At 50.2% G+C, this 26,595-nt stretch overlaps 1 protein-coding gene across 3 annotated transcripts in view; it reads left to right on the forward strand.

Moving 5' to 3' along the window:
- Positions 1-3,785: 3,785 nt before the first annotated feature.
- Positions 3,786-26,595, forward strand: part of STYXL2 (serine/threonine/tyrosine interacting like 2) — a 40,429-nt gene continuing 17,619 nt past the window's right edge. For 2 of the 3 annotated variants that reach the window (XM_039241910.1, XM_039241908.1), the window contains exons 1-3: positions 3,786-4,291; positions 5,265-5,368; positions 15,577-15,702. In XM_039241910.1, the coding sequence (XP_039097841.1) occupies positions 4,268-4,291; positions 5,265-5,368; positions 15,577-15,702 (254 nt within the window). In that variant the 5' untranslated portion in view covers positions 3,786-4,267. Of the gene's footprint in view, positions 4,292-5,264; positions 5,369-14,794; positions 14,893-15,576; positions 15,703-26,595 lie in introns of those variants that run through there. The other variant, XM_039241911.1, reaches the window with a different exon arrangement.

A 26,595-nucleotide genomic window follows, 5' to 3' on the forward strand; every position in this document is an offset into this window, starting at 1 on the left:
AGGGGTGGGCGGGAACTTAGCGTTTAGTCAACCTGGATGTTTAGGCATCCGGAACGTCTCCTCAATTCAATGACGTTTTCCTAGGGTCCTGCTTCCGTGCAAGGCGCCGGGGACCCGCGCAGAGGAGTGGCCTGTGCCGCCTCGTCCAGACACCGCTGGCACCACCCCGGCGCCCACAGCGCGCTCAGACCTGCCCCAGGCAGCGCGCCCCTGGGGCGCACGCGGTTCTCCCGCGGCCGAGGGCGGGCGCTCCTTCCAGCAGCCCGACCCACGTGCCTTGTCGCCACCCCTGCCGGCTCCCACCTCAAGGTTTCTACGGGGCTGGGTGCTCACAAGACCTGGGGGATTGGGGCGCCGGGGTGACCCCGGCGGCTAAGTGTCCTGCTTCGGCTCCAGGTCACCGGCCCCTGCAGCGGGTTCTGTGCTGACAGCTTGGAGCCTGCTTGGGACTCTCTCTCTCCCTCCCTCTCCCTGCCCTTCCCCGCTTACACTCTGTGTCTCTCAAAATAAAGAAATGAAGTTTAAAAGAAGAAGAAGAAGAAGACAACGACGACGACGACCTTGTGGATTAACTGGCTTGGGGCACAGTCCCTGCCCAGGAAGGCGCTAGAGACCAGTGTCAGCCAGCAGCCTAATGGGGCCTAATTAAGTGTTAAGTGCAAGTGTTAAGGGAGTCAAGTGGGGAGGAGGGGCACTGTTACCACCCCAGGAAGGATTGTAAAGATAGGCTCATTGAGGAGGTGGGGCTTGAAATCGCCCCCAAGGGAGTCAAGTGACTGTGCTGAACCTGTACATGTAAGAAAATAAAGCAGGATGCAAAACTGTGTGTACAACAGCATCCCACTTCCACATAATCACAGAACGAGAGAAAGTTCTAGAAGAAAATATGCCAAAACACAGTATTTATAACAGTTATCTCTGGATCCGGGGACCCTGGATAAAGTGTGGGTATCTTGTTTGTGTGCCTTTATCTTCCAAATGTTCCGCAGCAAATGCTCAGTCCTCTGGCAACCGCTAAGCCCCCCTAACTGTCCTGAGCGAAGCTGGCACTGAGGAAGCAGAGGCAGGGAGGGCAGCCTGTTTCGTCAAGGAGCTCAGCTCACGCGGGGAAAGGAAAAGGCTGAGTCCAGAGGGCCTTGAGAAAGTTCCTTTAGTCCCCTCAGGGACAGACTTGAAGCCAACTTGTAAATAAGAGGGAAGGAGCTCCTAGAAAGGAAGACATTGAAAACAGAAGGGACGCCAGATGCAGCAAGGGTCCCGCGTGGGTGAGAAGGTGGCCCCAGGTGCCGCTGGACTAGCCTTGCTCACGGCAGGCGTAAGCTGCTCCCGTGTGTGCAGAGAGAGAAGTCCCTACGTGGGAGCCTCTGTCTGTCACTGCGTCCTGCCCATGCCAGGTGTTTATGGCATCCCTGACTCACCAGGGCAGAAAAAAAGGAAGCAGCTCAAAGGTCACTGGGTGGCAGAGGGGTGGGGTGCACTTCAAGAAGGAGGCGGTTTCCAAGTAGGACAGTGGGTGCAGGGGCGGAGAGGGCTGCTCCGGGGACAGCGTTATCTGGGAACAGAGACGAGCCCGGCAGGCAGGGAGGAGACCTGGGCGCTGCCAGCACGGAGTGGTTTGAGGGGCAATTCTGTCTAAGGGCCTCCAAGTCAAATATGGCTGCCACCAACTTCCTCAATCCTGAAATCCTCCCACTGAGGGGAGACACAGAAGCTGCTGGATGCAAGTGCCGCCTGGGAAGGAGGCGAGACACACGAGGTGACTCTTCCGTCAACCTGCAAACCCGTCTCTCTACTCAGCCCCTCTCGTCCATCAGATCCTGGAAAGGCACTCAACGGATAACTTTTTTTAAGTGGTTGTATTATTATTTTTTAAGTTTATTTATATCCTGTTTTGAAAGACAGGGAGAGGGGGAGAGAAAACGCTAGTGGGGGATGGGGAGAGAGAATATCCCAAGCAGGCTCTGGGTTGTTAGCACAAAGCCCCATATGGGGCTCAAACTCATGAACCATGAGATCACGACCTGACCCCAGATCAGGAGTTGGGCTCTTAACTCACTGAGCCACCCAGGCATCCCCAGAATGGGTAGCTTTTGATAGAAGCATATGAGATGAGAAAGCTGAGGCTTGGAGAGAGGCCGGAACTGCGTAGAGCAAGAGGGAAGGGAAGAAAGGCAGGATAGGAGGTACTAAAAGTAACCCAGCTTGCTGCCTCGGGAGGTTCCAAAGAGTAGGTTCATTAACAGCCAATCAGCAAATGGCTACTGGGCTCCCATGTTGCAGGCACTGTGCTAGGCTCTGGGGAGAAAATGACAAGCAGGGACAGACACGGCTACTGCTCTCATGGTGTTCAGTCTTCTGGATGAGTCAAAGTGTCATGGTTAATCCCAGAGACAAATGTAAAACCACCACGGAAACAAGTACTACACATTCAATGCGAGGATCTAACAACATTTGGGGATGAGAAGAGGTTGTCCTACGGGAGAGCCTCTTGAGCTGACATTGGAGGATGAGCAGGAGTGAACCCTGAGAAAATTGGAGAAGAGGTGAGTCGGGGAGAGAAGGGCATTGTGCCGAGGTCAGGGCAAGGAGGAGGTGGGGCACATTCCAGAAAGTAAAAGAAGCCAGTCTGTAGCAACAGCACCAAGGAGGTTTGAGGGGGAAGGCGTGATCGCCCCATATGATATGCTTTAGCCTCCCCACCAAGATTCCAAATAAACACACAGGCCAAGTGCCAACAGCATACGAGTTCTGTCAGGGCAGATACGGACAAATTCCACTACCTGCCTTCTCTCAGCGGGTTGCCTCCCCTGCACCCTCAAGCCTGTCCTACAGTGCACACTGCCAGTGTGGCCAGAAATGCGGAGTGGGCCCAAGTCCAAAAGGCCATGACGACAATCTGAGAGTTGTTGTTGTGTGTGTGGGGGCGGGGGGTGGGTGGGATGGGGGTTCTTGCTATCTGCATTAATGGTTTATTTGATACAGTTCTTTTTTGCATCAAATAAGGGAAGACTCAAAGGAGGGAGGGAAAAAGAGTCCTAATTAGTTGGAAAAACAGTTTATCTTCCTATAATTAGATCAGGAGAAAAATGAAGAACCCCCTGATAGTGGGGAAAAGCAAGGATTATCTAGAGTCTAGCACGTGGATAAAACAGGTACTCGGTTACGGTGCATTGCCATTGGTTTCCCACCGCAGAACACACAGCCGCCTTGGGAACATGACGCCTGAAGCCGGGTTAGCCTTAGGCTCCACAACTATGCCAACTATGCCGTTGGGCTGTTGTTGCCAAAGCAGTTGGCTACGCCCAGAGAAATGGGTGTTGGCCTGTCCCACCCATCTTCGTCCCAGCCTTCCCCGCAAGGAAGGCAGTGCCATGTGCTCTCAGTCTCTTGCCCTAGGTTCCTGGTTTGGAAGAAAACAACCCTCTCAACACAGCTTTTGTCACCACAGCTTGCGATATAACGACGGGTTATACAGCTCAAGGAACCTGGTAGTAAGCATCAAGGGAACAAGTAGCCGACCTATTTTCAACAACAGTACGGTTCGTCAGCTTCTTCCACGTTGGAAAAGGAGCCCATCTAAGTGCTGGCTGGAGGCACAGACGCCCTCGCCCCACATCAGGGCACCAACAACACTCACTTCCGGCCCCTCGCCCCACATCGGGGCACCAACAACACTCACTTCCGGCCCCTCGCCCCACATCGGGGCACCAACAACACTCACTTCCGGCCGCTGACGCTGGGGAATGAGGCCCCCACTTCCTGTGCCAGGCAGGTGGGTTCTGGCTCGAGCCGGAGGCTGGGAGCTCAGCGGCAGGCCTTGGGGGGACCCCTCTCCCGCCCTTCCCACTCCTCAAGCGCCCTGCCCGGGGCCGTCGTCCTCGTCCTCCGACCACCAGCACAATGGCGTCCCCGCGGGGCCGGGACGCGCGCCGCCCTCCCTGCTCTCCGTGGCGGCCATCTTAGGGAGGAGACGCGGGTCAGTGCCGGCGGCGGAAGAAGCCCTCCTCGTGGACGCGGTCGGCTTGGAAGGGTACTTTTGAAGGATTTTGAGGGTAGAGAAGAGGAATACGAAAAAGGAGAGGAGCAGGCAGAAGAGCCGCTGTCACCCAGGGCGGGAGTGCGGCGTGGAGCCCCCACGTCAGTAACGGGGTCTGAGAGCGCTGAGCACGACGGGCGCCCGGGTCAGACCAAAGGGACCCTCAGAGCGGAGGAGAGAGCCCAGCGAAAAGGGGTGGAGAGGAAAAGGCGACCAGAAAGTTAGAACTTGATGGTGGAAAACCAAGCATTCTTTGTGAGCCTTTGTTCTAGTAACCGTGATATTTAATGGTAGGAAGGAAGGGAGGGAGGGAGGGAAGGAGGGAGGAAGGAAGGAAGGGAAAAGAAAGGGATGAGGAGGGAAGAAAGGAAGGGAGGAAGAAAGAGAGAAAGAAAAAGAGAAATATGAACAGTAGCTCTTACCCTCAGGCCGTTTAGGAAAACTAGGCCCCAAAGTGGGTGAAAGGTTCAACGGCAAAATAACAGATGCCAAAGGGGTCAGACCATTAATTGCTATTAGGAAAAAACAGTGGGGCCCAAAGTGACCTGGGAACGTGTTAATGGAGGAAAGGGACTTGTGGCGTTTGAAGATGAGACCGAAAAAAATGAATACTACCGGTAAAGCTAGTGATAATTTTCCACACCAATATGACAAAAATGTTTGCACCGTCCAAGGCATAGGCGGCAGTCTGGGCGCTCTTCAGGGTGCTGCACTGCTGAGGTTGGGTGAACACTTTGGTGGGGTCTACAGAACGTAAATGTAACTTAGGAGAACCCATCCTCACGACCTGAGTCCTTATCCTGGTAGTAGTGGGAAATCACTGAAGAGTTTTCGGTAGGCGTAGTGACATGGTCATAACGTGTCTTTAAAAGATCCTTCTGGCTCCGGTGTGGAGAACAGATAGAAGGAGGAAAAGGGGCCCATAAGGCCAGTTAGAGGCTCTGGAGGCAGCTCCCCTCCGCTGGGTGGCAGAGAAACAGACATGAACAGATTCAAAAGGTGTCAGAGAACTAAAATTGCCAGGGCACAGTGATGACTTGAATTTTAGCTGAGGGGGAAGAGGCATTGGGTGAGATGGTGACTGTAAGATATGGTCCCCAGATACTTTGAAACTCCTCCGGTCAAGAGTGAAGTTAATGTCCCTTCCCTTGAATCTGGGTTCAAGGCTAGGTGAGTATCTGGGCCCAGACCTTAAGGGACGGGCAGCTTCCCTGTTCTTTCTCTGCAGGTGTTTGCCCTTAGAATCCAGCCACGGTGCTGTGAAGACGCCCAGACTCCCCGTGGAGAGGCCCACAGAGGGCGCGACCAGAGCTGGCACCAGCTTGCCGGCCGGTGAGTGGACCGTCTTGGACGTGGGTCTTCCAGCCCCAGGAAGTCATCCCGGGTGCTGCGGCGTGGAGCAAGGACAAACTGCCCCTGCCAAGCCCCATCCAAATTGCAGATTTGGGAGCAAAATGAATAACTATTTTGTCATTTTACGCTCAGGGCTGGTTTCTTACAAGGCAGTCGAAACCTGTAACAACGACCGCTTGGTTTCTGGTTTTCATTATTGGATGGATGGGAGTCATTTACGCTGCAGCGTCCACTGAAAAAGCCCGGGTTAGGGAAAGAGATGACGACTTTGCCTTTCAGCTTGTGAGTTTGCAGTGCTTCTGAGACGTGTAAGCCGAGAGGTCACACGGGCTGTTGGATTTGTGGGTGTGTGCAGCTCGGGAGAGAGGTTGGGGTTGAAGACACAAGTCGTGAGTCAGTTGGAAATGGGTGTCACCCGGAGATGTGGACGTGGCTGTAGGGTGAAAACAGAAGGGGTCTGTGGGCAGAGGAGAAGGAAGCCGCAAAGCACACCCGAAAGGAGGCCAGGGATGGAGGAAGAGAACCCGGAGAGGGAGTATCACGGGAGCAGACGGGGTAGGTTGAGGAAGGAGGGATGAGCAGGGTCACGAGCCGCCAGGAAGACGAGCCCATGCTTGGCCGGGCACACGCTCCCCAGGCCTCCCAGGGACCAGCATCACAGTAAGCAGTACGGCTGGGTTACCCCGAAGCCCGGGGACGGGACTGGGGGACAAGGGCAAGATGAAGAGCACACCTGGGCCCACAAACCACTTCTTCCCCGGAGGCTTGTTTCTTAAACTGTAGTCCCTAAATCAGCATCAGCAGCCCTTGGGGAGCTTGTTAGAAATGCGAAATCTCAGGCCCCGCCCTACAGAGTCCGTCTGCATTTTAACAAGACCCCCCCCCCCAGGGGACTTAGGCGCACGAAAGGGGGAGAATGCACTTGGGCCCCTGAGTTGAGGCACCGGGTGGGAGGCTGGACAGCAACTCAGGAAAGCCTCCAGATGGCGCAAAACTGAACCAAGTCCCTTGCAGGGTATCAGTGGCGACAGAAGTGACGGTGATGACACCTACTTTCCTTCAAGTTTCAGTATATGACTATACACAGACTGCACGCGAGAGAACCTGGGTGACTGTCAAAATCAGAGACGCGCAGCTTCTGCTTCCCCCACGGTTCTGTGCAGAAGGTCTGGGGGCAGGGGCATCTCTGTTTTTCAGCCCCCAGGTGATTGTGATGGGCAGCTCGGGGTGGACGGCCACTGCCCTAAACTGTCACTCCTCCCCCTTTGCACACATATTCTTCTTAGGCTGACCGTTCGTTACATCCTTGCCCTTTGAGGCTGCGGCTGGGACTGGGGCATTTTAATCCTGATCGCGTCTCTAGCAGGCAGACTGTGTCATTCCGCAGGCACACGAGCCCTCCCTGGGAGCGCTGGCTTCCGTCCTGTGCTCAGATCCCGGCAGCGGGTGGTGCCCAGGCCCCCCGGTGGGAGCCGTGCCCTGGGGACGGGCGGCGCGGCGGGGCTCATACCCGCGGAGCAGATGAGAGGCTGGGCCGCACACCTCACAGCACGCCCTGCTGGCTCTGGCCTGAATACCGTCCCCTCAGAGTCAAGAGTAGCTGGGCACAAGGCCACTCCCTTATCTGATTCTACTCAGATGCGCCCGTCCGAGGCTGAAACCCGCACACCTCACAGCCCGGGCCCGGTCACTGCTTGGAGCTTGGACGTGCAGGTGACACTGAGCTCAGATCCGCTGCCCTCTGACAGGGACCTCCCCGAGCCTGTGTGACCAAAAGGAGCAGCGCCCTTCCGAGAGGACAAGTGTGAGTCTTCTAGGGAAAATGGTCCTGCTGGGAATCATGGCTCTCGCAGAGAGCCCGGGGAAGGGATCCACAATGGCACGGCAGCCTCCATGCAGGAAGCTGGCCACCTAGCTCCTGGCAAAGAGCCTCGCTATGGATCAAGCCTCCATGGATTTGTTGAACTATTTTATATGGGGGAGAAAAAAATGTATTTTCTCATCTACTATATTTTGGGATGACCGATTCTTCTATTTCTCTGTGTAATGCAGTACTTTCCTAAATTTTCCTAATTTAAGCTTCGAAGGGGTTTCCTCTACTTCTAGAAAGGTGGGGCTTTTTTGGTTTGTGTCTTTTATCAAATCTTCAAAGATTTTAGTGACTCCAGGCAGAGCTGCTTAGAGACTCTGTTTTTCCTCGGGTAGCTTCCTCTTTATGCATCTCTTTTCCCGCAAACTGTACTTCCATCACATCAAGTCCCGCGGAGCCTGGTGGCTGGAAAACTTCCCGGACGGGGAAGAGCCTTAGTTTTGTGTACAAGCTGGGCTGTTTTCTCCAGAAGCTTTAACTCGGGGCTCGTCCATCGTGACTCTGACTCTTTGCACGCTTCTACCAGATCCCAGCACTCAGGCGATTGAGTACCAAAGTCTACCAAGTCTCGGTAACTTACACTTGCCCACACTAACAATATCGGTAATAATAACTGGCATTTATTGCATGCTTATTATGTGCCAGGCACTATGCCAAGATCTTTACGTTTACAAACTCATTTACCATCCATAATAACCCGGTGGCAGGCACACTGCATTTTTACCCGTTCTAGATTACCCTCCCCGTTTCACAGAGTGGGAAATTGAGGTTTATGGGGGTTAACCAATTTGCCCCACGCTAAAGTCAGTAACGGAAGAGCACGGCCCCTCCTAGTGCCATGATAGGTGGAGGTGGGAACATGTACTCTGGAAGGTGGAAGAATTGTCATGCTGGTTTTTAGTTGGCTTTCATATTGTTTTTAAATTTTCTGATCTACCACCTTCCGTCTGGTCCCTACCATATGTCATTGTTTCTGTCTCCCCAAAGTCTGATGAGTCCTAGGACCCATTGGCTTATCAATGGGGTCTTGCTCTGCCCAGGACATCAGCAAATTAAAGGTCATTGCTATGCCTGTTCGGATGGAGAAAGGAAGAGGGCGAAGGGCTAACAGGCCTTCCGGAACCCAGCTCAAGCTCCACTTCCTTCCGAAGGAGCCCCTCCCCCTTTACCCTGCTCCTTCCTCTGGTGTCCTCGCAAGGTGGCAAGGGCCACCCAGTGGCTCTGAGGTTTGACCTTTGAACACCTTCATTGCCCACTTGCGCGTGGCAATGGGTATTTTGTCCCCAAATGTTTCCATTTGGCAACTTGCCCATATGCTGGAGCTGGCCACGCCCCGGGCTTGCCCCGCCCACTGCTCTAGCCCCTCCCCCTCAGTATGTGGCTTGGAGGAAAAGGCGGTGGGCGCCAGGCCTGGCGGGTGGAGGGAAGGGGTTGAGGGCGGAAGGCGCGCTTCATCATCCCGTCTGAACACTGGGCCAAGAAGTGGTTCCAAAGCAAGAGGCAAAATGTACCGCCCCAGGCAGTTCATAGCTAAGGCCACTTTTCATTCGAAGCTGGGTGAGCATTTTGTTTTAGAGTTTTTCCAAGGCCAGAAATGCGCTGGTAGCAGCCAGACTGCAAACACAAGGGGGTGTGTGTACAGGGCAGTGGGGAGGGAGGCGCCCCTGGCAAGACCTCGGGCTCTGAAGAAGAGGGTTAGAGCGTCCCTGGCCCAGTCCGGGGGACGATGGGATGTTTCCTTTCAGCCCCCGCCCCCATCTTAGGGCTTGAAGCATCCTTACTGTCCGCATCTGTTGGCCCAGGCAAGTTCCCTGTGGCTGCAATCATTCCAAGCCCCTCCCTCCTGAGACTCCTGCATAAAGCATGTGCTCAAGAGGTTTCGATGAAGGAACGAACCAACCAGGCCCTCTAACCTGCTTACGAGGGGCTCTCTGCCCCCCGGTCATTTGGGCCCCTTGTGAGGCTTGAACCAGCCAGAGGTGGTTGCTCTTTATCAGCAACCTTGACCTTGACCTCCACCTAAGGGCTTGAAGGCCAGGTTTTGAGCCATGGGAAGGGTGGGGCACGCTGGGCAGGCAGGCCGGCTGGTCCTGGGGCTTGCTCTAAGAAACGAAAACCTTGGTCCCACTTCCCAAGCCTTGGGGCTCCTAAGTTTCCTGGAGTAACTCTTCACCTCCTCCCCATTTTCACCAGATCCCTGAAGCCTGCAACAGTTTCTAGATTGCAGGCTGATGGAATTTCTCAGCCCAGCCAAATACACTGAATTAGAGATACTCCTCAAATCCCCCCAGCCCATCTCTCGGTTTCCATTCTCCATTCTACTACTTCCCTGTGCCCAGGACCCTAACACCAAGGCCTCCATCCTAACCCTTAAACACTCCGTGGGCCCTGTGCAATGACTTTGCTATTTAATAGCACTTGATTTGGATTTAGCCATTATATCAACAAATGTCTGATTTCTATTTTGTGGGGTGTTCCCATCTTCCAAGTTTTCAGTGACCAATGGAAGGGTTGAAGAACTTCGACCTTCGGAAGGGGCCTCTGTAGTTTGGTTTTTGAAGCGTTTGAGTCTTCTCTTGCTCTGGAGATGATATTGAGCAAGTTGCATTGTCTCTCTGCCTCGGTTTCCCTACACATGATGGAGATAGTATCACGTTTACCATTGCCCTTTCCTCTAGTTTTAAGGAGATGGGTAAAAAGTCCAGGTAGTGGGCATATCTAAATTCACACATTCTGGATTTTCCAGGACTTAATTTCAAATACTTAGTCCCTATTGTCAGATCATGTGTCTGAGCTTGTGATCTGATTTGGGATCAGAATTTATGGTCTTGAGAATTTATGAGCTATTCATTCCAGAAATGGGCTGGAATTTTACTTACTAATATCTGTATACAAACCATTCTGATACTGGTGCTGGCCTGGAACCTGTCGCTTACACAACAGAACCTGTCACTCTGCTCAGCAGGGACTCAACTATGTCACTGGAGGTCGTCCCTGGGAGGCCCAGGGAGACTGTCTCACCCGCCCCTGGGCCCTGGATAAGGAAGGAGCCTACTCACCTGCCCAGAGCGTGCTCAGCACAGGCCACATCTTCCACACCATGGTCTTGCCTCCTCTGTGCCTCAAGCCCAGTGTGGCTTGAGCCCCAGGCGGGTCCGGGCTGACCAGTTAAAGTGACAGCAGCCTCTGGCCTGGCCCAGCCCTCTGTGGTTCACCTTTGCGTACACACCTGTGCCCAGCCTGGTCCCCGCACTGTGCTCGTCAGCTGGTCTGGTACACGAGCTAACCCATTGGACTGGACTTGAACAGCTCGCCCACCCCCTTCCCCCGCCTTTTCTCCATTGACAGGTGTACAAAGTCCTGGACTTCTCACCAAGGTGTGGGCTGCTATAACATAGGTAATTACCATTTTGTAATAAAAAGGGGAATGATCTCAGAGGCAGTTCTCTAAGCCAATAAAAGAAGGGTGTTGCCCACAATTGCTGAAACACCGCAGAGCACAATAGGATCCCTACTTCCTCCCCTTCTCTACAATCCCCACCTGACCCGGGCTACAGACCCACTCACGAAGAAGACGGGAAGTCTCTATGCTCAGAGAATGGATCATTTGGTTGGGAAGATGAGAGCACACAAGTAAACAAAGGAGACAATCTTAGAAATACCGTGACCCACTTGCCCCAGTTGGTTTAGAACTCTCCTTTATAAAAAATATTGAAGTAGAGTTGAACTAGACACAGTGTTATATTCGTTTTAGGTTGTACAACATAGTGATTCAACAAGGTTATACTTTGTGCTGTGCTCACCACAAGTTAGCTACCATGTGTCACACTACAACGCTGTTGTGATACCATTTGCTGTAATTCTCTTTGTCATACCTTGTATTCCTGTGACTTATTCGTCTCATAACTGGAAGCCTGCATCTCCTACTCCCCGTCACCATTTTCCCCCCTTCCCTCTGGCAATCATCAGTTTGTTCTCTGTATCTATGGGCTTGTTGCTGCTCACTGCTTGTTTATTCCTTTTGTTTTTTAGATTCCACACGTAAGTGGAATCATATGGCGTTTGTCATTCTCTGTCTGACTTATTTCACTTAGCATAATGCTCTCTAGGTCCATCCACATTGTTGCAAATGGCAAGATCTAATTCTTTTCTATGGCTGAGTAATATTCTTCATCTATTCCTCTGTCAGAGGACACGTGGGCTGCTTCTTGGCTACTGTAAGTAATGTGCAGTAAACATAGGGGTGCATATATCTCTCCCAACTAGTGTTTTCATCTTCTTTGAGTATATATCCAGCGGTGGAATTACTGGATCAAATGGTATTTCTATTTTTAAGTTTTTGAGGAAGCTCCATACTGTTTTCCCAGAGTGGCTGTACCAGCAGTGCATGAGGGCTCCTTTTTCTCCACATCCTTGTGAACACTTGTTATTTGTGGCCTCTTTTATTTTAGCTACTCTAACATGTGTAAGGTGATGTCTCATTGTGGTTTTGATTTGCATTTCCGTGATGATTAGTGATGTTGAGGACCTTTCATATGTCTCTTTGCCATCCCCATGTCTTCTTTGGGAAAATGTCTATTCAGGTTCTCTGTGCATTTTTTAATCAGGTTATTTGTTGTTCTGGTGTTGACTAATACAAGTTCTTTATACATTTTGGATAATAACCCCTAATAGGATATATCCTTTGCAAACACCTTCTCCCAATCAGTAGGTTGCCTTTTCGTTTTGTTGATGGTTTTTTCTTATGGTGTAAAAGCTTTTGATTTTGGTGTAGTCCCAATAATTTATTTTTGCTTTTGTTTCCCTTGCCTGAGGAGACATATCTAGAAAAATGTTGCTGTGGTTGACGTCAAAGAAATTACTGCCTATGTTTTCTTCTAGGAGTTTTATGGTCTCATGTCTCACATTTAGATCCTTAATCCATTCTGAGTTTATTTTTGTGTATGATGTAAGAAGTGGTCCAGTTTCATTCTTTTGCGTGTCGCTGTCCAGTTCTCTCAGCACCGTTTACTAAAGGGATTGTCTTTCCCCCGCCCCCCACCCATGGAACTGGTTTTAAAAGAGAAAATCCTTTGTCCCCGGAATCTCTTAGTCCCAGGCAAAATGGAAATGATTGGTCACCCCACTTAAAGGCTGATGGTGCTATGGGGACTATAACATGGAAAATGTTACCGGAAATGAAATTGAAGGAAGGAAAGGGGCCCCACTTTAGATTGGGTGGTCAGGACAGAATGGGGTGATGAGTACTATGGTTCTCTATTTCACAAACAGGGATCTGATTCTCCGAGAAGTGAAATGAGTTCTCAAAGGTCATAGAGGTAGTGAGTGTTTTTCTGATTTCTAGTCCACCAGTCCAGTGGCCTGATGTCACCCTCTGCAGGTGACTGAGGGTATATGGAAGACAGAGGCCGTGCCTCCAACTGAGTGGTCCTGTCTTTACCTGTTGCCTCTCGTAGGTCTATTGGCTTCCCATCTTTCCCTCCCCCACTTCCCTGCCACCTTTTCATTCTTTTGTGCTGTGGTCCTATCATCTGATCCTTATCCTGACTAATGCAGCCCTTCTGTCCTTCCCTGCCCTTTACCTCCCTGATCTCACCTCCCTCCCAAACCACATCTCATCATTATGGAACCTTGAAGTGTGTGGGCATGAAATGAACGCCCAGGGTTTCTCAGTTCTGGCCATTCTTTGGCCATTCTCAGTCCTTATTTTGAACCCCAGGATGGAGGTTTGGTGGCCAGTCATTGGGGGTGCCGTGTTCCTCCCCAGACGTGTGTTCATTGACCACTCTTTTCAAAGGAGCCCCTGGCCCCAGCCATGCCCAATCTCTACCACACAACCTGTTTGCTTTCTTCTTGGCTCTAACCACTGACATCCCGCAGTTTTATTCATGCCCTCCCCTCTGGCCTTTCTTCCCCCATCACATCTGCTCTTATAATCCAACTTGTTTTTTAAAGGCCACTGTATGTATCATTACTGCTTCTATGGAGCCTTCCCTGACTTCTTCAGCCAAAGGGGCTCTTCCCTCCTTTGAACTCACACAGCACTCTGGATCTCTCTTAGGATACTAACAACACTCCTCCTTGTGCTTGAGTTATTTTTGATCTGTGTCTCACTCCTCCTAATAAAGTGTGAGCTCATTCATTCATTCAGCCAATTTTTGATGATACTGTGTGGGGGGCATTGTTCCACTCAGCCAAGAAGAAGGACCATTTTGAGCATGTAATTATGTGACACATAGCAGATAATCATTGTGAATGGGCAGACGAATAGGATGGGATGATGGATAGGTGGATGAAGGTGTAATTGTAGAATGTGTGAGATGAGGGGCTGAACTATTGGGTTTTTGGGCTTTGCTTTGGTCATGGTGGTGGTGGGCAGCGACAAAGTAGAGTAGGGTGGACTATGAGCTCATTTGAAGTTTATGAAGCTTGTGGAATTTTTTAAAATGTTTCTTTATTGGGGCGCCTGGGTGGCTTAGTCGGTTAAGCGTCCGACTTTCGCTTAGGTCATGATCTCACGGTTCGTGGGTTCGAGCCCCACGTCGGGCTCTGTGCTGACTGCCAGCTCAGAGCCTGGAGCCTGTTTCAGTCTGTGACTCCCTCTTTCTCTGACCCTCCCCTGCTCATGCTGTCTCCCCCTTCTCTCTCTCTCTCCTAGAAATAAATAAAACATTTAAAAAAAAAGAAAAATAAAATAAAATGTTTCTTTATTTTTGAAAGACTGGGAGCAGGGGGGAGGATCGACGAGAGAGGGGACAGAGGATCAGAAGCCGCGAGCCCTGATGTAGAATTTGAACTCGCAGAGCCGAACCATGAGATCATGACCTGAGCTGAATTTGGACGCTCAACCAGTTGAGCCACCTAGGTGCCCCGAAGCTCATAGAATTTTTATACCACCCGGGCTTGCCACTTGACCATCACCACGAATGTGAGTGTCGGGAAGGGATTGTGGAGGGTGAGCACAGCTGCCAGTTTACTACTCAGAGTCATCGCTGTTCAAAGAAATGTAACCCTGGCCACAAGCCGTTGACCATACCCTTTAGTTGCACCATGGTCCTCTCCCAACACCCATCAGAGCCCCCTCCCCATTCTATATATTGAGTATTTTTTCCCAGCATCCTCTAGACTGACATGGGGCTTAGCTACAGTTTGTTTCATTCTTCTAGATTTTTGGCATTAGATCCTCTTCCAGAAAGACTTTGAATAGGTAGCCCCAGGCAAGAAGGTATGGAGACAGAGAGAGAGAGAGAGAGAGAGAGAGAGAGCCCAAAGGAAAGCTTTTCTTCTGGCCATCTCCATCTTCTGTGACCTTCTCCTAACTTTGCTGCTCAATGTCAGTATCCAGTGTCCAGAGAATCAGCCAGGAGGGAAAGAGTTAAATGGGGCCAGCTTTGGGTCTGGGTCCTGAGACTGCATTCCTTCCTCCAGGAGGCCTGCCAGGCTATGGGGCCAGAGGCTAAATTTAGAAGGTAGCTAAGATTTCCTGTAAACAGCTGTCCTGTCCCTCAGTGAAGCAGCACTGAGGAGAGGAGAGGTTGGTCCCTCTCACTGATCGGAGCTTTCGGCCATTTTGTCTGGGCCCCTCAGCCCCTGGGTGACTGCCCTTCGGTGTGGCGATCTTGGCAAAGCAGCGGTGAGTGTGCCTCTCCCTTCATTTTGTCCTGTGAGCCCAAGACTTAGAAGCGGAGGGGCAGCAGCTCTGCCTTGAGTGGCAAGGCCCCGCCATGCGTGGGACCAGCTCCTGAGGGATTTCATGTTCCTTAATCAAGGTGGTGCCTGAGCCAAAGGCAATGACCCCTGTGACCTTGGTTAGAGACACTGAAGAGGGCCGGCTGCACCTCCGCCCCCCCTTAGAGGCGAAGGCGTAAGCATGTGCACAAGTGGGGTGTGTGCTTTCCTGTACGTACTCACGCGTGTGTGTGTGCGCGTGCGCTCACGTGCCTGTGTGTATGTGAGGGCACACCCAGAAGTTCCAACAGAAAGACCCTCCTGGCCTGAGGAATTCCCTGCTTTCCAACTGCTTCAGCTTAGTCGGTGCAGTGCCGGTTCTCCTCTCTGCCGGGGTCGAGGGAGGGGCCAAGTGGTCACCTCTTAAATACGGCGACCCCCAGGTGGACGGTTTACACAGCTGGGCGTGCAACTCGGTGCCCTGCTGAGTGCGGCCAGGCCAAGTCAGGCTGGGTTTCCCCCATGGGTCCTCTTCCTGCCCGGGACTGGCGTGTGGGGACCTCCCCCTGACGTCGCCGATATACCCCTTCACCCCACGAAACCTCCAGAAGCAGATTCCCTCACCACGGTTCTCGTGGCAAACCTGCAGGGGCTGGCAGGCTGTCATGGCGACCGGCGGGGACCCAGAGGAGGAGCAGGTCGTCCCAAGTGAAGAGGATGAAGCCAGTGTGAGGGCCGTGCAGGCCCAGTACCTCCGGAGCCCCTCCCCCAGCCAGTAAGTGTGCACCGCCCGTGCTCCCTACCGGTGGGCCCGGTTCACTCATTTAACAACCGTTACTGAGTACTTTTTCTGTGTCGTACTTTCTGGAGGAGGCAAACGTGCAGACTGCACTGTACCGTGGCGTGGCAAGTGCTGGAATTAGTATGTCTCAGGCCGGGTGCGTGGCGGGGGGTTGGGGGGGGGGGTGGGCAAGGAGACTTGGACAGGTCACTGAGGCTTCCTAGAGGAGATGATGCGGGACCTGAGCCTCGAAGGACGAGTTCGAGTCCGATGGGCCCAGCTGGAGGGGAATGCTGGACTCGGTACGGCGGAGGCTGGATGTGGGTGCTGGACCCGAGCGGGAGGCCAGGAGGCCAGGCGGGCGGCAGGCCCAGGCCCGGGCCCTCGTGGGAAGATAATTTTGCATCTGCGGCCCAGCGTTGCGTTTCACCCTGGGACATGTGCTTGCCTGAAGGTAAGTGGCGTGTGCCCAGGGGTAGATAAGTGTGGTGCGTCTTCGTGGAGATCCTCTCTATTTTATGACAAGTAATTAAAAACTTGCTTTTATGTAAAATTATTGAGCATGTATTATGATATAGATTGGAGAATTTGCATGAAATCTTAAGGAAAACCGTGAGACATCAAACAAGTGTTTAATCGCCGGCTGCAGCGATAGTGTGTGCCGATCTCTTTTCTTCTGCCATAGATAATAGTAGGAGACCCGACTGCTAGTCTTAGCTCTGTCACCAAATTTATGTGACGACTCCCTTTAATTCTTGAGCCTGAGTCTCCTTATCTTTAAAAAAGGAAGAAAAGACCCAAGTAGGTTACCTCAAGGTAACCTCACCTCAACACGTCTTTGATTCTGCCCGACTCCACTTTTCTTCAGCTCTCCTGGCGTCTTGGCTCCTGCTTCCCAGGGTTTAAAGGCTTCCCCACTGGAGCGAGATGGGATCAAGGGCAGGTGTTAGCACTCGTGCGCCAGGGCCCTTTGTCCACACGGAGCTGGGACTTCTCCTCTGAAATTCAGCATTATGTTCCCACATAGAAAAACTATCAGGACGGAGTTTGTAAAATACATCCTCCCCTCACTAAACTACCGGACAAGACAAGGCAGAGAGGTTTGCGTGGGACTGAGGGAGGTGGCGACCGGCTTTGTGCAGTGGTCAGGGCCGTGCTGGACTTGCTTTAGCAAATGCGTATTTCTTTCCCACTCAAATAAATTCCCAAACAGGGACCTGCGCGGTGATTCAGCACCTGAGGCTCCCTCTGTCCTGTACATCTTCCCTTAATCTTAAGTCACTGCGCTCATCAGCATCGAGACCAAGTGGGGAGAGAATGAAGAATCTCTCAGGACGTTTTTATGGGCCAGGCCTCTGAATGGCCGTTTCTCGTCCGCTCATCTTGCATCGGCTGGAACTCAGCAAAGCCACGCTTTCTTGTAAGAGGGGATGGGAAAGCCACGCTTTCTTGTAAGAGTCCATGAGTGCCAAAAAAAGAGGAAATGGCTTGTTCATAGGTAGCAGTCTCGGCCACAGTATCCAGTTAATATTCACCTTTCTCCCCACTCGTCAGACCCCAGGGGAGATAACCCCGAAAGCGGTTTGCCAACCGCTGCCTACAGTTCAAAGGCTAGGTTCTCTGACCATATGGTAACAACTAGAATTTAAATAAAAACTTGAAAGAAAACAAAAGCGAGGTTCTCCGGAGGGTCCGTGTCCTCTCCCCAGGTCTGGGTGCAGCACGTCACAGCCTGGCCACGGGGACGGAGGACAAGCCCCCATTTGCTAAAAGGAAGAGCAGGAGATTGAGTCATCAATCCAGATCAGTAATGGGGGTGTCTGCCCGAGAAGCAGGAGGGTCTCCCGGATTTGACCTTGACTGGGCTCTCAGGGCGCCTTCCCTCGTCTGCTGTTCTCTGTGGCTTCTAGCTCCACCCTTTGGGCCTTTTTCCTTGTCTGAAATTGAGCCGCATCTGAACTGCGGTAGGAGAGTGTGTTTTCCTTGAAGGCTGTAGCTTTGGCAGACTGTGTCCTACTTAGGGAAATTTGGGGGCCCAAGGGCTATTTAAGGCTGAAAACAGCCAAAGGCTTTTCAGGGCTCAAGGTTCCTTTGAAAATACGATCCCTTCAAAAACTCAATACGCTTCTGATGGATGTAGACCGGACAACCTCGCGTGTCAGAAACCACACACAAAGTCCTTTCTTAGGTATAATTCTCAAGCTTGATTTCTCCCTCTGCCTCCTTGTCCGCATACTTCACTCTACACTTTAGACTTTTATCTCGAGAGGGTGTCTGGAACTTTAAACGTGAGTGGGTAGTCCAGGGTGCATGTGGCCATTTGCAGTGGGATTGTCAAAAGTTTTACAACAGAATTTATAACTGACGAGCTAATGAGGGGAGGAGGCAAAACTAAAGTAGAATCAATCCGAAAGAAGGCAAGAAAGAGGAGAAAAGAATATAGAGAAAGTACGACGAATAATAAGAAAATAGTAGGATTGTAGATTTAAACCCAAGGGTAGGAATCATTGTTAAACATAATAAAAACGAAACACTCCAAGTAAAAGCAAATATTATCAGACTCCGTTTTTGAAAAAGACTGCATACTGTTTACGAGAGACCCACTTTAAAAAAATAGGGCCGGGCAAAGGTTTACAAAGGATAGGACACTTACGCTACACTGCTCCGGTTACAGTGGCTCACACCTTAAACTTGGTGTCATAAAACAACTGTTTTTCATGTTCACAATCAGGAAGCTGGACTAGGTGGCTAGGAAGCAGTGGGGTGGCTTCTCTTCACTCCGAGATGTCTAGGGCCTCTGGAAAGGCCCACGAGGACTTGAGGCTGAGGAAGACCCAGCAGCTGAGGGCTGATCTTCATGGTATCTTCACACGTGTGACACTTCATCTGGGGCTGCTGCTAGAGTAGCTGACGTGGTCTGGTCATATGGTCTCTGCGTGTGGGCCCCTTGGGGCTCCTCATAGCCTGGTCGCTGAATTCCAAGGGTTACCATCCAAGTGAACCAGACAGAAGTGCGCTGATTTTCATGATCTAGCCTTGGAAATCAAATAAAGGACCACAGGGATTCAGAAGGAGCCACTGTGGACTCTTCTACTGCTATAGGAGTAAAGAAAACAAGCCGGATGGGAAACACTGTGACCATCTTTGGAAAATACAGACTGCCACAGTCACAAACACTAACCAAGGCTAGTTACTGAGATCAGATGGGGAAGACTAAGGTAGGCGTGACCAGACACGAAGAAGGATGTTTCACAATGACCCAAGGTGTGGTTCACAGGGAAGATATAATCATGTAAGATTTAGATGGTCTAATAATGTAGCCTTAACGTATATAAAGCCAAAAATTAACACAACTAAAGAAAAAAATAAAATCTACAATCTTAGTCAAATGTAAAAATTTTTAAAAAAACAATCTCAGCAACTGATAGTATGAGCACCCCCCCATAAACATTAAAATATAGGAAGTTTGGGGGCGCCTGGGTGGCTCAGTCAGTTAAGCGGCTGACTCTTGATTTCAGCTGAGGTCACGATCTCATGGTTCATGGGATCAAGCCCCATGTGGGACTCTGCGCTGACAGCGAGGAGACTGCTTGGGATTCTGTGTCTCCCTCTCTCTCTGCCCCTCCCCTGCTCATGTGTTCCCTCTCTCTGTCTCTCTCAAAAATAAATAAATATTAAAGAAAAAGAAAAAGAATATAGGAAGTTTTTTTAACTTTTTAAAAATGTCTATTTTTGAGAGAGAGGGAGAGAGAGAGAGCGAGCAATCAGGGGAGGGCCAGAGAGAGGGAGACACAGAATCCCAAGCAGGCTCCAGGCTCTGAGCTGTCAGCACAGAGTCCGATGTGGGGCTCGAACTCACAAACTGTGAGATCATGACCTGAGCTGAAGTCGGCCTCTTAACCAACTGAGTCACCCAGGCACCACAAGAATATAGGAAGTTTAAACAGAACGACAAACAGTGGTAACCTAATTGCATTAATAGAACATGTACCCACGAGTGGGGAATGTACATTCTTATCACATACACATGGAACATTTACCCAAATAGATCATATACTGGGCCATACATGCATCAACAAATTTTTAATGCTTGAAATCACACAAAAATGTTATTTGACTTTGGGAGAATTCAGCTAGAAAGCCATAAAAACAGATATAGATAATAGAAATTCCAATTTAAACCACAAGTCAATACTACTATATATTCACCAGACTCTAAAATTAAAAACCGATGATAGCCGATATTAATGAGGACGTGGAGCCATCGGAGCTCCATCCATCACTGGGAAGAGGGTAAACTAGTACGACCACTTGGAAACCTCCTTCACAGTATGTACGAAAGCTAAGTGGATGCCAGTCCTGTAACTCAGCAGCTTCAGTACTGCTGCATCCCTACCAGAAATAAGTACATGTGTGCACCAGGACAGAGGTCCTGGAATGTTTCAGCAGCTAACAGTCATTAAGGGTAGAGAGTGTGAACATAACAGGATGAACTGTCCAATTAACCATAGGCTGGGTATGTAAAGTCTGGTGTATATATATATATTTTTAAATACCGCCCTAGGGAATAAATATTTTTATTAAGTGCCTATCACGTTAGTGGCATTGAGCATCTCAGATTATTGCTTGGGGCACACGAACAGTGAGCACTGGCTGCAAAGGTGAAAAGTGGGTCACTGCTGGGCACAGGACAATTAATTGTGCCATGAGGTTAGCCTGCCACGCACAGGACAAAAGCATTTGTTTCTAAGAGAGAAGTTCTGGGGGTTTTCAATCCCTAGTCCTGCCAGCCGCCGGCCCCCACCCTGGGCAAAGACAGGCTCAGCCCGAAAGCCCCACTTACACGGAATGGGCTGAGCTTCCTAAAAGCGTGGTCCCACGTACAGAGCCCATTTTCTCCAGGGGCTCGGTGACTCTTGGCGAATCCTGTTGGTTTTAATGCTCTTCGTGGCCCGTGTACATCGCTTAGCAATTGGTTTTTGAAGCTGATCTTCCAATTGGCCAGCCCCTTTCAGAGATCTTTCAAGGAAGGCAAATACAGTGACACTTCATGGGCCATTTCTTCCTACAGTCATAAAACCTGAGGTACAAACTATAACAGCTACACTGACTTCTGCGTTATCGTTCAGTCAGTCCGCTGCATTACAGAACCAGGCCTAAATGAACCCGGATGAATGAGTCCAAGTATCTTTAAAAAAGAAAAGACAATCCACAGACTTGAAGAAAACTGTGCAAATCACATATCTGATACAGAACTTGTATGCAGAACATATGTTTAAAACCTCCCCAAACCCAATAAAAAAGAAACAAACATCCCGATTAGAAAATGGACAAAAGACTTGAACAGATAACTTCACCAAAGAAGATATGTGGAATGCAAATGAGCACATGAAAAGATCCTCAAAATCCTAGTCACTAGGGAAATGCAAATTAAAATCACAAGGAGATACCATTACATACCTATTAGAATATCTAAAATTGAAAAGGTTGACCATACTAAATCCTGGTGAGAATGTGGAGTGCCTCGCAGCATCCCACTGCTGGTGGGAATGTAACATGGTACAACCGTTTTATAAACTTTTTAAAAAGTTAAACATACACCTGCTTCAACATATCCTTACACCTGTAGGATCCGGTCATTCTACTCCTGGGTGTTTACTCACGAGAAATGAAAGCCTGTGTCCGTACGAGGACTCGTACACGAATGTTCAGAGCAACTTGGTGCGTTGTAGCCTAGAAACAACCCAAATGTCCATCAACCAGTGAATGGATACATACGCTGTGGTAGATTTACACGCTGGGATACTATTCAGTAGTAAAAAGGAATGAATTATTGACTCATTCAACCACATGGATGAATCTCAACAGAATCATGCTAAATGAGAGCTGTCAGATGAGGAAGGGTACATACCACGTGATTCAATTTATAGAAAATTCCAGAAAGTGCAAATGACACTCTATAGTGACAGCAGCTCAGTGATTGCCTGGGAATGAGGGGGAGGGGAGAGGGAGGGCTTCAAAGGGGCCTGAGGAAACTTGGGGGATGATAGGGAAGTTCACGGTCCTGATTGTGGTGATGGTTCCACGTAAGTCAAATGTTAACCAATCACACATTTTATTTTTTTATTTTTTTGACACCTTTTTTTTTAAATTTTTTAAAATGTTTTATTTATTTCTAGGAGAGAGAGAGAGAGACAGCGTGAGCAGGGGAGGGTCAGAGAGAGAGGGAGTCACAGACTGAAACAGGCTCCAGGCTCTGAGCTGGCAGTCAGCACAGAGCCCGACGCGGGGCTCGAACCCGCGAACCGTGAGATCATGACCTAAGCGAAAGTCAGACGCTCAACCGACTAAGCCACCCAGGCGCCCCGACCAATCACACATTTTAAATATGTGCCATTTATATAACAATTATACTTCATAAATCTATGCTTTTTTTTTTTTTAAGCTATGAAAGGGGAAATAAAACTGTCTTCTAGGAAGCAGTGTAGTGCTGTGGAAGGAACTTAAACCGAAGCTGAAATCAGGTCTGTTCTCCTACTTATTAGCTTCGAGCTTCCATAAATTACTTAATCATAAAATTGGAATAACAGTTTTGCCCCGTGGTAGAAATTAAATAAAATAACGTATGTTGTTTATAATACAGGACATACATTATTATAACATATAATAATATAGAATAGAATATAGGATGTAGAATATAGAAAGGCATATTAGGTATTGATAAATGGTGGTTCTCTTTCATTTTCCTTCTGGAGAAAACTATCTGACAGTAACTCATCATGTCAAGAAATTTGTATTTAACCAGAGACCCACCCGCCTTAGTTAAAACAGCACATATCTCGTGTTGTCAGCAAATACTGTGTTCTTTTTTTTTAAGAGCTTATTTTCTAACATGTTTTATTTATTTCTCAGAGAGAGAAATAGAGGCAGCGTGAGCAGGGGAGGGTCAGAGTGAGAGGGAGACACAGAATCTGAAACAGCCTCCAGGCTCTGAGCTAGCTGTCAGCACAGAGCCTGACGCGGGGCTCGAACCCACGAACTGTGAGATCTGATCTGAGCCAAAGTCGGACGCTTAACCGACTGAGCCCCCAGGCGCCCCACGAATACTGTGTTCTAAGCAGCTGATCGTCACCATTCCTTTTGGTCTCCATCCTGGACAGTCCTCCTTGTACTTAATTAGTGACTGAAATTCCATCCTTCTTGCTTTATCTCTCTCTCTCTTTTTTTTTTTTTTAACATTTATTGATTTTTGAGAGACAGTGTGTGAGTGGGGGAGGGGCAGAGAGAGGAGGAGACAGAATCTGAAGCAGCTCCAGGCTCTGAGCTGTCAGCACAGAGCCCGATGTGGGACTTGAACTCACAAATTGTGAGATCATGACCTGAACCAAAGTCAGATGCTTAACCAACTGAGCCACCCAGGCACCTGCTGTGTTATCTCTTTAGTTAAAGGCTTGAGCCTTTTAAATATGCACTGAGTCAGCAAATACCTCCTCCCCCCCCCCCCCCCCCCCCCCCCCCCCCCCCCCGCCACTCTGGGTCCTGGGTTCCTACGGCTACTGTAACAAATTACCACAAACTGAGTTGCTGAAACACAACATTACTCTCCTGTAGCTTCAGAGGCCGGAAGTGTGAAACCAAGGTGTTGGCAGGGCTGCCGTCCCTCCGCAGGCTTTAGGGAGGATTCCTTCCTTGCCTCTCATGCTTCTGGTGGCTCCAGAAGTTTGTTAGCTGTGTTAGGTCCGTCTAACCTCAGTCTCCACCTTCACATGCCTCTTCTTCTCTCTTCTCTGTGTCCATTTTAAAGGACAATTGCCGTTGGACTTCGGGTTCACCCTAATGCAGGATGATCCCATCTCAAGATCTGTAACTTAATTACATCTGCAGAGATCATTTTTCGGAATAAAATTGGATTCACAGGCTCTGGGAGGCACATCCTTCTGGGATACCACCATTCAATCACTACGGCCCTGCAGCCAGCCCCGGGGGATGTAAGCACACTGTGTCCTGGGCAACCAGGCTGGGAGCTTGCAAAGTCTACCCAGGGCTGCAGGCAGCCCTTGCCCATCAGCCAGCGCGAGTTCAGGGGTGACGTCGGCTTGCTGTCCCATCAGGGAGTCTTCCCGTTTCCGGGCTCATCAGTAAATTTCATCCTGGGGTGAATTAAGAACCCGAGAAAGGGGTGTAGACAGTGGATGGAGGTGTCAGATCTTCGTTTTTGCCTGACTTAGGCACTGACCTCAAAGGCCTTAAATTCAAACCCACGTCTGTATCATTCTGTCGGGAAGAAAGAGATTCAACTGGAGATTCATCCATCTCTCAGTGAGTCAAATTCCAGAGGTAACTTAGGGGTTATCGCTAAATGTCAAAACCTCCTGTCCAGGGGGCAACTAGGCGGGGCCTCGCCCGGTCCCGTAATCCCCGCCAGCCTCCCCACTTGCCCAAAGGAGCACAGTCTAGGGATCCGTGGGCTCGTACCACACGCCACGCTCCAGACAGGCCTTCCCTCCCTTGTAAGGAGACTGCCGCCCCCCCAACTCTCCAATAGGTGACCTGGAGCCCGCCTCTGCCCCCTCTTCCTCCTTAGCTGTGACCAACTTTCTTTTCCTTTCCTTTATTTTTTTAATTTTTAAAACCTTTTTATTTAGTTTTGAGAGACAGAGTGCAAGCAGAGGAGGGACAGAGAGAGAAGGAGACACAGAATCCGAAGCAGCTCCAGGCTCCGAGCTGTCAGCACAGAGCCCAACGCGGGGTTCAACGCTCGAACTCACGAACTGTGAGATCATGACCTGAGCCGAAGTCGGACGCTTAAGCGACTAAGCCACCCAGGCGCCCCTCTTTTCCTTTCCAAATGAAGGATCAGACTTCTTTAGCCTTCTCTTGTTCTGATGTGGAGAATGTTTTTCTGTTTTCCTTTATTTCTTTTCAAGTTGAAATTCATTTCTTGCTTTGGATTTTTGGATCTGAGTTTATTTAAGCCTTTGCAATTTCTAGAACTCCATGATGATCTTCTCAGATGGTCTCTCGTGACGGCATTTCCCTCTCCGCCCTCAGCTAAGCTCCTTAACTATGCTGTGCTAACCTTTCCTCCAGCGAGGTCTCTGTGCCTGGTAGTGGCAGCTGGGACAGGCGCCCGGGGCACGGAGTGTCAGCTCTGTGCGTCCTTATCATGTGTCCTTGGGAAATGGCTCCTCCTAACTATGGTTTCTCTTTTATATTTCTTTTTCTGTGAAGATTTTTCCAGCTTTCACAAACCCTGCTGGAAGCAGCTTGCCATAAATCCATTTGCTTTAGATTACTGACTTCTGACTCCTCTCCTTCTTTGGAGACTGAACTTTGCCCGAGTGGTCACTTTCTGACACTTAGAAGAAACTCAGAAATCTGGGGTTTTGTTTGTTTGTTGTGTGGTTTTTTGTTTTTGTTTTTGTTTTTGTTTTGCAAAAGCCAAATCAAGATAGATGCCCCGTCCTGGGCCTCTGACTCTCTGACTGCATTTCATTCCCAAGGGACTCCTTGAAATGAAGCGATCAGCTGCCTGGGGGTGGGGGGGGGTGGGGGGACGGGGGGGTGGTGTCCTGGGTTGAAGGACCCATTCTGTGCCTGGCAGTTGGTTTAAAGCAGTGACTTTCAAACTTTGCTGACTGTCGTCCACAGTAGGACATACCGTTTACATCTCAACTCAGAACATACATTCAGGTCTGTATGAATAAATTTTAAAAAGTAGGTTTCGCACAGTTACCTTACAATGGATGGTACTAGGCTACTCTCTTTTTCTTTTTCTTTCTCCTTCTGTCTCCCTCCCTCTCTCCATCCCTCCCTGTCTCCCTCCTCCCTTCCCCCCTCCTTTCCTCCCTTCCCCTCTTCCCTCCTCCCTCCCTTCCTCTCTTTCTTCCTCCCTCCCTTCCTTCCTTCCTTCCTTCCTTCCTTCCTTCCTTCCTTCCTTCCTTCCTTCCTTCCTTCCTTCCTTCCTTNTCCTCCCTCCCTTCCTTCCTTCCTTCCTTCCTTCCTTCCTTCCTTCCTTCCTTCCTTCCTTCCTTCCTTCCTTCCTTCCTTCCTTTTTTAGATGCTGGGCAGGACCCATTGAATTGATTTTATGAAACACTAATGGGCACCGTCCGTAATTTTGAAAACACGGGTCTAAAGAAACCTGCGCCAGCCGCCTGCTCTCGGTTACGAAGTCCATCAAACTCTGCTTTATTGTTTCTCTTTCAAATCACCCTCAAGGCTTTTTAGCTGCCGCTCGGCGATCCTGTGATGAGGTGTGTATCGATCCAGATTCTCTCCTTCCCTGCCTGTCTCTCTGAGCAGCCAGCCCTTGCTGCTTTCCAATCAGGGTATGAGTGTCATCTCAATCCGTCGCAGGTCTGCGGGGGGAGGCGCAGACGTGGTCGTAAATCACAGCCTTGCGGGCCACCACCTCACTGACCTCGCAAACGCGAACGGGGCCCGCTGTTCAGGTGGCTTCTCTGTCTCCTTTCCTTCCCGCGATCCTGCTTCTCCACGGAAGACGAGGGAGCTGCTTCTCAGCGCCTGGTTTTCCACCTCGGTCCTTTGGGGGCCCACCCCACCCTTGACTTAGCAAACCGCATCCGTGGCAAAGCGGTTTAGGTCCGTTAGGTCTACGTGTCCTTTTCTCTTAGCCGTTGACTCAAGATTTACGTCCTGTTCTCGACCGGAGATGCTGCTGAGCTCTGTTCTCGGGTGTTCGCGTGCTTGTCTCCGCAGCCAAGGGCAGACACCTCACTTGGCTGGGGCAAGAACCTATTCGTCACCCCCCTTCTTTCTCAATCATAAAACCGCCAGCTCCTGAGAAGGGTACTGGGTAGAGTCTTCAAGAGGCTCGGACTCCCCGACTCGTCAACTGAAGTTCAGTCTTGACCACCCACTGGA

Source organism: Hyaena hyaena, unplaced genomic scaffold, assembly GCF_003009895.1.
Source record: "Hyaena hyaena isolate Hyena2069 unplaced genomic scaffold, ASM300989v1 scaffold_201, whole genome shotgun sequence".
Classification (NCBI taxonomy): Eukaryota; Metazoa; Chordata; class Mammalia; order Carnivora; family Hyaenidae; genus Hyaena; species Hyaena hyaena.